This window comes from Vollenhovia emeryi, unplaced genomic scaffold (assembly GCF_000949405.1).
Source record: "Vollenhovia emeryi isolate VEMERY1.0 unplaced genomic scaffold, V.emery_V1.0 DF939136.1, whole genome shotgun sequence".
Lineage (NCBI taxonomy): Eukaryota > Metazoa > Arthropoda > Insecta > Hymenoptera > Formicidae > Vollenhovia > Vollenhovia emeryi.
Genome location: NW_011967230.1, coordinates 559,933 through 572,998, shown reverse-complemented (window position 1 = coordinate 572,998; position 13,066 = coordinate 559,933). Strand labels below are relative to the sequence as shown.

Here is a 13,066-nt window from a genome sequence, read left to right as displayed (position 1 = left end):
TGCGGGTATTACATAACACCCTGTATAATGGACTGTGGAGAGAGACGATGGCACAAATAATTTTGCTGAACATGCCAGGATATCTGTTGCTAGTTCTTTATGTATGCAAGATTGCAATAAAATAGAGTTAGTTAAATGAACATGAAAGTTAAATGATACATAACGAAATATAGAACGAGAGTCATTAACTCCGTTAAATAAAGCTCGACTAGTGTCGATCGCAATGCGTATCGAGAATTGTACGATTAGTAATAGCAGTTAATATCGATACGTCACCTGGTTTTTTCATTAAAGACCTTTCCGAATCTCGCTTGACGCGAGGCGACAGAATTGGCTACGTGAGATCAAAGCGTTCGCTGAACACTAACTAGAAGCTAATTTTCTCGTGCCACTAATTAAAGAGGTTTCACTAATTAAAGAGTGGTAGAAATAATCCTTAACGATTTCGACTTTCGGAAAATCGCTGACGATCATTTTTCCCTCACTTGCTCTTTCTCTCTCTTTCCCCGTTGCTCTTGTTCCATGTAGCAAATAGAGAATTTCGCAACAAGATGTAATTCTCCACGATACTTTCAATCGTTGAAGGAAATAGAACAACGGTGGGATGGTCGAATGGCCCTGAAAAGGGTGGAAAAGGGCATTTCGCGGGAACGAAATAGCATCTAAACGAATTTGCGTTCAGTGCCGCTCTCATGATGGTTTGTTTTAAGATGCATCGCACGGCGCATTTATCTCAGCCATGGACTTTAATTAAACTTTCTTTCCCAGAGGGAAGAAAATACATAATGAGAACATTTCCCCGTGTGTATTGCATCGAGTGTATGCACATGTATGCATATGTGTGTCGGGGGATACTCTTTTGTTCCTCTTCTTCTTCCTCTCGTAGAACAATAGAAAGGAGCAGCGTCTGGAAATCGATCCATTTTTCTCGTATCGCGTATCGTTGCAAGAAACGACATTTGTTGTAATCTGTTGCGTTAACTCTAATTAGGTTGGATACGTTGAAATTTCCTTTTTTGTTGCGCTCGAAATATTGTACGATATAAAAAAAGAGACGGAAATATCAACTAGAATTAAATCGAGTTAATTAAATCGACGCTAAAGTTAAAATTAAGAGGTGAAAGGTGTATCACAATTTCTTGAATAAACATTCCGAGAATCTCTTGAATTCTATATTTATATTCATTCTCACCTGTTCGCGATAATCTAGGACTATATATAGAGCGTACAGCTAACGCAATTAAATGCAAAAGCGCGTTAATTCAACCTACGCGTTAAACGTACTTTGCATCATGTAACTAGAAATATGCGCCGCCGTTCGGTAGAAATAAATCCCTAGAAGAGTTAATTCAACATAATTTCAACATGATCTCAACGGCTTCTATCGTTCGTTGATTATTATTTCTCATATTTCTCTTTTAAACGAAGCGAGTTGATCATTTTTACGCTACAGGATTATCAGGATTATACGTTTCGTTGCTGTTCGATAATTTATCGGTGAAGCTTATGCAAATGTTATGAAAGATTGATCTCACTCTTGCAGAACATTAAATTAAATTTACAGTGTCGTAATATAATTGGCTACTAATATCAAGTACATCATAGAATGTTTGTCATTAAGTCAGAGAAGTAACAAAAATAACATGAAATACGACAAATTACACCGAATTTAAGACTATCTTGCGAGTTTGTGGGCGGTTAGCACGCTGTTTATTGAGGGCGAATACTAAAAGGTTTATATTTGTGTGTGGGACATTTAGATGGCAAACATAACACAACAGTATATATAGTACGTGATTTCTACGTATTGTAAAAAGATGTCAAAGCCTAGAACATTGTAAAAAAAAAATCGGAAAACGAATTCATTATACATAGATATTGGAAACAAATCATTCGGGACACGTCGCGGGAATTAAACGTACTAACTCGGTGCAGCAAGAATCAAAGATGTGAGTGCCCTCGTGTCTCGATCGCGTGCTTTCTGTGTATAAACGCGATGTCGCTCGTGGCTCGTTCCAAAGTCCCCTTTAACTCCCCTCGTAATTGTAGAAATTAATTTTACGACAATGTACCGTGGCGCTTTTGTGATCGTAAAACTAATTCGTCATCTATTTTATTAGCCCCTCCCGCCGGCGTCGCGGCGGAACGCGGTTCAGCTCGTTTGTCCGGATTTTATTTCTGACATTCACATCTTTACTGCTTGCTATCCCGACATAACGGTCACCATCGATGCAAGTATAGAAATAAAATTGTACATAAAGGTCCTAGGGAGCCTGTCCCGTGTTGTCGTTCGTGAATGAGCGCGTTGGCCGGGCGCGTAATTGTCTAGCTGGACAGACCGTTTCCGGCGGCATAAGTATATTCGCGTGCGATATCGCTTCAATTTTACGATCTCTACGAACGGCCCATTTAGGGTCTTAATTGCGATAATCTAAATATTACGATACGCAGTCAATCCGCTTATGCCTCGAAGAGGCTTTTCCATCGGGAGAGAACATTCCAGAATCTCATGACGAGGCGCATCGTTCACTCCGTCTGCATTAAACTCCGCTTAGATCGAACGAATTCGTTTAAACAATAATTGCCAACGTTTTATGTCTCCTCACTTGTTCGCGATGCACTTTCGTTCCCTTACGCCGAGAAGAAGATGTAAGGGGAAAGAATGTTGAGACGAGCTGGCAAAAGCTTAATCGCCTTTTCTCGTGACTTGGAATTTCTTGATAAAGAAACATTTTTCTTCCATTAAAATTGAGATATGAATCTGGACGAGTTTAAACGGAAAATTCAATTGGACAAGCTTAATGTGCTAGAAGTCTCGACAGAGATCGGATGTTCCTCGTATCACTCTCCGACGAGAAGGCGGATCTGTACCGCTAAAATGCGATAAACCGGTGGTGGGATTTGGAAGCTTTTAGCGTTGATCCACGTGATCCTCCGCGACATTCTCGACGCTCTACACTAGCGCGACTTACACGCGCGGCATACACTTCGGAATCGCCGTGACAGGAAGCTGTATTCTTCGTGCGATATGCGCCCGTGGAGCAGCGTCCCGTCACGTCGAAATAAAACAGGATCGCGGTTCATAATCGCGGGACTTGTACGACCTCGCGACACGAATAATTTTCGCGAAACAAACGTGGAGATTGATGACTCCAACTTTCCGCGCGGCTGCCGGCGCGCGGTTTTAGAAAAGTACCCTATCTCGCGCAGAGATAACGCAGTTACGCTAAATTAAGCGTGACCCTGGGCCGAGAAGAAATTAGGGACGGAATACGGGATAATAAGTCCTGAGAGATAGGGCAGAGAATGGAGGAAACTATCGACTCTTGGGAAACGTATAATCCTGACTCCCACGGCGATCTTTTATTTTTCCACCGCGTTTCCGAGCTGCTCGAGCGCGATAGGTCGCCCGAACACGCTAGCTCTTTCGAGAAGCAATTCGAGCTGCCCTTTTCGGTGCGCCTGATCCGCGAGCTTGCCTTCGAGCGTTCATTATCCGAACGATAGGACCGATCCACTTGCCATTCTAGACTACCTTTGTAATCCGTCGTCTTCGTTTTTCCACCTTACTTGTTTGGTTATTTCGTCGTAGGTTTTCTAGGAATTGCGCAAAAAAAAAACAGGCGAAGGTACACTTACAGGGCGCGCCGGTGTATCATCCACCGGGCGATTAATTAAAAGGCTTAAGTGGAACCTTTGGTGCGATGTTGCTTTGAAATTATTAACGATTCACTTATTCCGAGTCGAGTGCCTTTCCGACAGCAAATGGAAGAATAATTGAGTCTGTTTATTCATTCCACCTGACATTTGTATATAATTTATGGTATTTCATCGCTAGTAACGTATATTGTCAATATGAGTAATGGTTAAATAAATACGGCCATCGTCAGATGATATATCGCGGCGCGCCCTCCGCGTTCCACGGATATATACACATACGAATGTATGTACAGATACTGTAAAAACACGCTTGCCAGATGCGAGTTACCGTTGGTTGACAATCATAGGTACCTATTAAAGGGACAGCGTCCGAAGTCGTCGGCATGCTTTCTGCCACGAGGTTCAGGAAAACTGTCAGCGACAGCAGAATGGTCACTCCTGAACAGGTCCAAAAAATTAAACATCAACACTGCGTCGCAACGCGCGGGCTTAACGTGCTACCTTGGATCTCTAGGGCACCTAGATTTAGATTTTAGCGCTCATTAGGCCGTTGACGCCTGGGAGGCTATCGAGATCAATCGTGCGTACGATCACTTTTGTTTCCACCGAGTGACGTAAGTCAGCTCGAGTCATACGCTCGGACTTCTGCGTTTCATCTCAAATTCGCTGACTCGCACTCACGTATCGTGATCTACCGATTGACAGCGCTGTATTGCGAGTCCAGCTCGCTCTGAGATGCGATCTATGGATTACCATGACGTCTCCATGTTTTCGATCATGGAGAAGTGCGTAGGTAGGTTAAATGATGTGATCCTACTACTGTAAACGTGAAAATGTAATATTTACCTTCTCCCACAACTATTTGTCGCATTCCTTACGGCTATATTGTACCTGTAGTTACGCGTGGAGAATAATGTACGTCACACATAAATCCCCAACAGTCTCGCTGAAAGTGCGACGAGAGAAAAATAACGAGAACCCGCTGCGTCAGTGTACGAGTGACTGATTTGTAGACGAGCTAGAACTCGCTGATTACAACGTGATGTTAATGACGATGGGGGAATGTCGGGAATGATCCGATAGAATCCGTGCGATGACCGCGCGAATTACGCGACTCTGCGCAAACATTCGAGAAGACATGTCCGTGAGCTCGCTCGCATGATTAAGTGTGGACGACCGCGAACAATCGAATCCCGTGTATCCCATGTAGATTCTACTCGCCCCCGGCAGGGTTTCCAAGGGTAGGATTAGCTCGTAAAGTTCGGAACGTGTAACGAACGCAGCGCGCGGGTGTGCCGCGAGGATCCGCAACGTTAGGCGACTTTGGTGAATCTCCCTAAGTCGCCGGCAACTCCATTACTGCGTAACAGCCTTCAAAGTGACCAGCAAAATTCGATTATCTTGCCGCTCCTCTCCAGAATTGGGAACTTCTACGAGCGATTGACAACTCTCGTCCGCGTGAAACGGACAGTTCGACCGCAAACTGATTGGGTCGGGTGGGACTCGAATTGTCATATGAATTCATGGAGAACCGGGTAATTCGATTAAGAACTCGGTATCATAAACGAATGCTAATTGAAGAATTATTACTCTGTGCAGGGTACGGCATAGAAACAACGGTATAAATGTAACCTTCGTAGAACGTAACATTTCGCACTTTTAGGCAATACTATACTTTTTCAGTGATCACATATTAGTTTGGTAAAATATTTTATTATTAAATATTAAAATTTGCGGAAATAGTCATGTAATGTTTATGATCCTTGGAGACTTTTCACAGAACATGCCAAGATATCAAAAGTTACGTGGAATCATTGAAAAATTAGCCTATCCTGGTATATTTTATATATTTATTGAATCGCTTGTGTTGGTGTAAGAAAGTATAACTTCACTGTTATAGAGAGAATATCGTTACTGCGTAAAAAGACAACTAATTAAGGATAATCGGGCCCTATTACATTTTTGTTAATAACCTGCTTCTGTTCAGTTTGGTAACAGTAAGTACCTGAGAGATCACGTAATATTCCTTGAACAAAATCAACAAACCGTGATGTTGCGAGTTAACTCACCAAGTTCGGAGCATTACGATGGCTCTTGGAAGCGCGAGGGGACTTGACAATGAGTCATTAAGCTTGATGCATGTATACGTAGTTAAGTTACATGAAACTCTGCTATGGAGCATAGTGGACTCATTCTGTTAGTCGATGAATCGTCGTAGCCATTAAATTGTCGCTCGCAAATCAGAAAGTATGAAATATGCGACGCGTTCGTCGTGATGCTTCGGGTACGAATCTCGTCGCAATCGACCAAGTTAATTAGAAACGCGCGCATCTGTGCCGTGAGCAATCGACGAGTAAACAATTACAGATATTACACATATTACGTGATTGATAAAAAAGTAGAAGCAATAAAAAAACATTTCTTTAAGGTCATTTATTAAAGATATATATTTAATTATCTAGGAAAAAAATTTATCAGAAGCCTTGCGAGACTGCAACATTTCAATAATTATAATTCGATATTCGTAATCGTAAATCGAAGAATTTTTTTAATGATCTTTTAAATCTGCTGCACAATCCCGACTTTATTCGATGAATGAAGAAATTGGAAGTAGAGAGAGAGAAATAAAGCGTTTTTAAAGATATGTTCAATTATCTAAAAGCACAAAATTTATCAGAAGTCTCGCGAGATTGCAACGCCAACATTTCGATAATTATAATTCAATATTCATAATGGTAAGTCGAAGAATTTTTTTAATGATATTTTAAATTGGCTGCGCAATCCCGACTTTATTCGATAAATGAAAAAATTGGAAGTAGAGGGAGAAAAAAATTAAGCGTTTTTAAAGATATGTTCAATTATCTAAAAGCACAAAATTTATCAGAGGTCCCGCGAGGCTGCTACGTCAACAGTTCGAGATCGTGTAAGTCGAGGAATCTTTTCTTTAATGATACTTAAAATCGACTGCACAATACTGGCTTTATTTGATGGGCGGAAAAATGGGAAGTAGAGAAGAGAACAGCATAAATGAGTATTTCTTTGTATATCCAATTATTTAAAAACGTAAATTATCAGAAGTCTCGCGAGGCTGTAGTGTCAGCATTTCGAGATCGTAAATCGAGAAACTTTCCCTTTAATGGTATCTAAAGTCGGAAACAAGTTCTTCTTTGTAGCCTTCACTTGCGTTTTAATTCGTTTAATAGTACGTTTAAGTGAGATACGATCGAATGAGAGCACCGTATTTCGATGAGATCGACGGATGTAAACCGCGACAAGGTGCGTCCGCGGTGGATGGCAAACCGCCAATAACATCGGGGGTTGTCGGTCAGCGGGGGAAGGCGCGGAGCTTGAGGAAGGCTGACCAATTAGTTCCTTGCTATTAGACCTCGAGCGCTCGCTGGAATACCGGAACGCGTGCGCGATCGATACTTTTTCGAAACCATCCGAGAAACTTGTGCGAGAAACGCTAATCGTATGAGCTGCTTTCACGCTGATGCGTCGTAAAAAATAGATTATTATTTTAGAGACGTGGAAGTTTGCTGATAGAAAGTAGAAAGATTGCTGAAAATAATTATAAGGTGAAAGATTCCATTCTCTTATATTCGAGTAAGAAAGAAATTTTCTGCATACTGATAACTGCTTTTGTATCGTATCATGCCGATCGTTGTATAATTGAAAGATATTTAGGCACTATATATTAAATTTTAGTTCCATAAGTTTTATTTCGTTATGAATTTACGTATAATAGCTTCATTGTTTGGCTCTTCAAGATTACAGTCATTAAAATATTGAATTGCATTTCTTGTTTGCTATTATAGAAAGACGTTCATTAATTTTGCCGGCGAGTGACTTGTTCCCTTTAAATGTGCCAGAGAAATGTTTGCTAAACCAACTATTGCAAGTCACGACCATCGTACATTTATGCGAAATGGTGTGTAATGCTTATGTATAGAGAAGCTTATTCATGCAAATACTGGGAAAACAAGATTATGTGCCAAAATTCTTCTAGTCGATATACCGGCTAGAAAAAACAATGATAAATTTCTCACATAACGAGTTAAAGTAGATTCAGAGCGCTTCGTGGCTCTGGCACTGGGGTAACAATTTTTTTGCAGTAGTTTTCTCTGTTAAATTTATGTATGCAGCGTGTTGCTGCCGTTTGCCTAAATGTAAAGAATACGGAACAGTCAACGTAGAGACAGCCAACATTCCTTAGCGTCAAAAGAGATATGAGTCGCAGGGCAAAGCGGGATTGTTTCTCTCGGTTAAAGAAAAATTCGGACAAAAATTTTCGAAACAAAAGAGTCAAAAAGCCTCGACTCGAAAAGCCTCTTTTTATCCTGAAAATTGAAAAGTCTCTGCCTGTCTCGAACATTTTTAATCTGATTTTTTTTCTTCAACTGAGCGAAATAGCCGCTCTCTACCCGTTTGTTTAAATAATTATTAACTTTCCAAGGATCTTCCACAATACTTCCCGAATGCCAACTTTTCTATTTCAGAATGGCACAACATTTGCCTTTTACTTACAATGTGAGCTTTTGAAATTTACCACACAACAAGTTTGCAAGACTCGCGTCGCGTTCCGCCTGATCACAATAAATCGCAAAAAAAGTGCGACTTTGTAGACTTTTCACTACAGCTTCATTCTAGTTGATTTCTCATCCGATTTCTCATACTCTCGCGTAACAAGTGTTATAACCGCCGCGGGAATCGTGCAACCAGTCTTAATGGAATTTTCACTCCTTGCGAGACGGTGCACGAAACGCTCACCTGTTCTCGAATAAGATGATGCCTTTGGGGAATGTCAGGCATCTCTCGGTATTCATTCTTACCATCGCTATTCAAGTTTGTAGATAGGCTACTGTTCTGCTATATTCACTTACAGATTGTTTGCACTCTTTTTGCAACCTTGTATTGTACATAGACAGATTCGCGTTGTACATTTTATTCTTGGTTCATTTTGCACAGTTACCCATTCTATCACGTTTGTATTTGTATTTATGTATACATTTCTCTTTCCCGTAAATTTTATCATCCTATTTTTCAAAAGCTCTCCTTGAAAAACTCAAAGTATGTCATAAAAAAAATGTATGCAATTCTGCAGGATATGTGCATACACACAATGCGCGCGCGCATGTGCGTGTGTGTGAAAATTTCTTTCTCTTTCTCTTACGCTTAATTTTGTTATATTCTTATGTTCAGTTATATTCTTATATGAAAGACATCGCGATTGTTGGCAAGAGAGTGAGGCAGAACGGTTACATGGACACCCACGTCGCGCCCTTTGTCATGATAATGTTCAATCAAACACAGCCTTCAACAAGGGCGGGTTAGCAGCGCAACGCACGCATTTCTCTCGCATTTATCCGGTTAATGAAATTCGCGAGCGGCTACAACGGAGCTACCTCCCCCCCTCCCTCTCCTCCGCCCCTTCGGAATTTATAGCGGCGTGATGTTATGTAAATTTCGTTCGCGCGCATTTTTAAGCATAATCAAGTGTAGTTGACGCGGTATTGTTGTTAAGAGAACCCACATTTCAGAGCGTTCAGAAGTGTTTGCGTAATTTTGCAATGATGCCGCTTTATATTGTTAATTGACAGTTCGATGGAAAATCAAGTGTCCTTCTAAGCGCTACAGAAATCTCAATGACTTGTTTGTTATACAAATTTAAGATTAAATTACGCCAACGTTTGATAATACAAATATTTTCGTACATCGAGTATCCATAAAATCAAGTATCCTTCTAAGCGCTACGAGAACTTCAACGAATGTTCATCGTGCAAAGTTAAGATTCTCTTACGCCAACGTTTAGTATACAAATATCTTAATACGTTCTCGTATTTAGCTTCCGTCTTATGAAAGTTATGAGTCAACGGACGTCGCAGGGCAGATTCGCGTAGGTTTATACATGTGGCAATCATTATCGATGCTCCGAAATTTGTAATGGCCAGGGTGTATCGACATTTCCGAGATAAATGTGACGTGAACCATCGAAAGTTCCAAAGTCCCCTAATCCTCGTGTGATCCTCGCGAGGGAAAGTTCTGTCGGACGTTAGAGCGGATCCACGAAAGATATCCTGGACTTCGCCAATGATTAATTACGGGATGGAGGAGATAGATGTCCAGAAGCAGGAAAATGTGGTTTAGGGCGAGGAGAAATGGAACTTTTTGATAAATCGAATGTACACGGCGAAAATTTCTCGGTAAAAAGCCGCTCGAAGCGCATTACTGTGCGTGTTACAAATTATTATGTAAAGCGAGTTACAGATCTTTATAATGTATAAGTATTGTAAAAATTATTATAATATTGAAAATGTCAAGAGGCGATCCGAATGTGTGTTAACGTGAAATTTATGGTTTCATTTAGTTACGGTTTTAATTCGTTAGCATAATTTATAACGTAATATGATCTGGCCGAACATTAGCAAGTAATCGGTGATTTTTCTACTCGGACAAGGAAATCCCGAAGCATCGTTTTCGCGGTCTTGACTATTTTACCGAGTTGCTAGAATTTTCGGCCAGAGAAAAACGAGGTTCTTGCAACTTAAATGGCAGTAATATCTTACTTGGATCTTAAAGCGCGCGCCCAACCGAACGTCAAAGAGAGCGAATAACGTGAGGCAACAATGGCAAAAGGCTTGTCGAAGACAAAAGGAGATCCGAAGACGAGGCGGAAACAATGGGACAGAGGTGAGGAAATAAGGAGAGTGCTGTAAAAAGATACCGCGAGAGTTTCGGTCGCTCCGTCGGAAAACCCATCAGTGGATTGCACCCCTGCCGGTTTCACCCGTCATAACTCCCGTCTTTGCGACACCGGGATTTACTTCACCGGTTTCATAAAGCGACGCTTGACAGCTGCGGTTGAAATTGCCACAGATTTTCCAAGTAAAAATTTTGTAACTGGGTCGCGGACGTTGACGCTTTATTGGTCTCCCGAAGGGTATAATATTGTCCATCGCGTTGCGTGCGCGCTTTTACGCGGAGCGCTATTACACTTGTATCGCGCCAAGTACTTTGCAGAATGCAAAGTACTTAGAATTAACGGTTTATTGTATTACAGATAACATCAACATTAAAAGGATTAATGTCCGCATTAAAAGAACGAGTAATACATGTTTGCCCTCTTGGCGAAATTCAGGCGGATTATTTTTACGGAATTAAAATTAGATTGCGTATGTTTGAGCTTTCACGCATTTACATCATGCGGCACGGTAAAGGTAATTACAATAATTTTCAAGACCCACTTGCTCATTTAATTTTCGTGATACATCGTTCGTACAAATTAGATTCTTGGGATGTTAAGCACCGCAGAATACCTCGAATCGCAAGGAAGGAAATTAAGTTTAAGGAAATCTATATACGCTTCTCTTCGGAGAATTGTAAAGTGTAAAATAGGGCCGAGACACGAAATTAGAATAATTCAGAGAAAAGGTTCGCGAATGAGCGCCTTTAAAACTCGGCCAATCTTAATTTTTCTCCTGTATTTGTCGAATGACTAGAAATGCGCGATCTTCCGCGGATATTAATTAACATATTGAACGCATGAATGTGCGAATTCTGTGAATCGTATTAATTTGTTATCGTCGAAAAATTTTGCGCTGCCAGAGCAATTCCCTAAAATGTCAGACACGGCACGTCCGAAATCGGCGGTTGTAGAGGTAAGAGCGTGCACACCAAAAGTTGAGAGTGCCAGTCGGCATCGAAGAAGTTACTCGTTCACTCTAATGACATCGTCACCGGAAATTGCGTCGGCGCGCACGTGAAGATAATCCCGTGGGATTAACGACAGCGGCTGCGTAGCGCAAAAGTTATTCGCGTCTTCTTTCTCACTCACGACTTCTCATCTATCCGGCGCAGCGTAGGGAAACTTTGCGAAAGAGTGCGACAGTACGTCACTAGAATCCTTAATAAGGCGGCAAGTGCTATCGAATCCACCTAAGATAAAGTCAGCGCCGAGTCTCTCGGTTTCTAGGTTTCACTTGGTGACCCTTGAGATGGGCTATTATTAAATTACGGAAAAAAGAAGAAGCTCCAGCTCTAAATTAAGACCAACGTGTAATTATTTTCGTTTAATTCTTACGGTACCGAGTTTACAACACGCAACGAGCGTTTGGGTAAAAATCGCTCTGAAACTCTGAAATTTACTTTCAACTCGATGAATGATAGCCGGTCTCTATAACGGAAGTGTTGAATCGATCGGATTGAATTACGGGGACCCGTGTTGAACTTTGTGCAAATAGATTGTGTATGGTTTTAATTATCATTGAAATTAGCAAGAAACAGGAGATATCGTTAGTGCTTAGCAAATGACTAAGGATTAAGCAACGCTCGCACAATGCATGTGCATGGACGTGAGCGTATTTCGTCGTTGTAATATCCCGGAACTACCCTATGAAGTATGACACGTGATAATGAGGTACCTTGCACACAGCCGTTGCAATGCCAGGCTCTACTGTAACTTGCCATAGTCGACAACGTCAAGCACAAATTGCACGCACCGTAAGCTCGCCGAGCACTTGCGTTATGGCGTTTATTTAGTATGATTACTAGGTCGCGGATAACGATTGACAATGTGTCCAAGATCAGTTCACGTTTACATAAACGAGAGTATAGAAATAAAGAGAGAATGTTAGAAGAGAGCGAGCGGCGCACTTTCGAGAGAGGCAGATCGCCGCAAACAGCGAGATTTATCTATTGTGGTTAAATAAACATAAGCTCGCAGAGATAATAATTTGCCTAGCTTTTGTCCGGTATCTCTATAGATCGCGGAGGCGTGAAAACACACCGCGCGCATGCGAGCGTTATCCGCATTCGCGTGTACATTGTGTTTTTATACATTTTTATACGGGATATATGATTCACTTCTTGTCTCTTCCATTGACAGAATGACCGAATTGTTTTTTATCTACCTCAAAAAATTACACGATGCTGAATAATAATATTGTCAATTTCTAACGCAATAGCGTTCGTTATGAAGAATCTCTCATTCGATCGTACATTTATAGTTTTTACCATGTCGCATTTTCGTCAAGAGGTATTAACGCAAATTTGAATATACATTTATCGCGCGCAATATCCGATTTTAATTTTAACGACAGTTGATTTAATGAAGAGATATACTATACGTATACTGAACTTTTTTCGGTCGGAGAAAATAATGATCATTATCAGCTCACACACACACACACACACACTGTGTATCTTCATAATTGCTGGACTATAAAATTCTATGAAAATAATTTGGCGGAAAATTTAGACGATAAGATTACATTATTTAATCGCACAAAAAGCATTCTACTTTCCATCTTACAGTTCGGGCAATATTAATGCCTCGACATTTCACTTAAAGGAAAATCTACTCCAAGTTGGTCAAAGAATTAATTAAGGTTAATGGTTCTGGAACATC

The 13,066-nt window shown here is 40.9% G+C and overlaps 1 protein-coding gene across 3 annotated transcripts in view; it reads right to left on the bottom strand.

The window, feature by feature from the left end:
• The window catches only part of LOC105567554 (neuronal acetylcholine receptor subunit alpha-7), a 237,998-nt gene that overhangs the window by 70,922 nt on the left and 154,010 nt on the right, over positions 1 to 13,066 (bottom strand). For all 3 annotated transcript variants that reach the window (XR_001009361.1, XM_012022492.1, XM_012022494.1), the window contains exon 9: positions 4,012 to 4,098. Coding sequence is in view for 2 of the 3 variants with exons in the window: in XM_012022492.1 (XP_011877882.1) it covers positions 4,012 to 4,098 (87 nt within the window). In the remaining variant the exon portion in view is untranslated. The remainder of the gene's footprint in view (positions 1 to 4,011; positions 4,099 to 13,066) is intronic.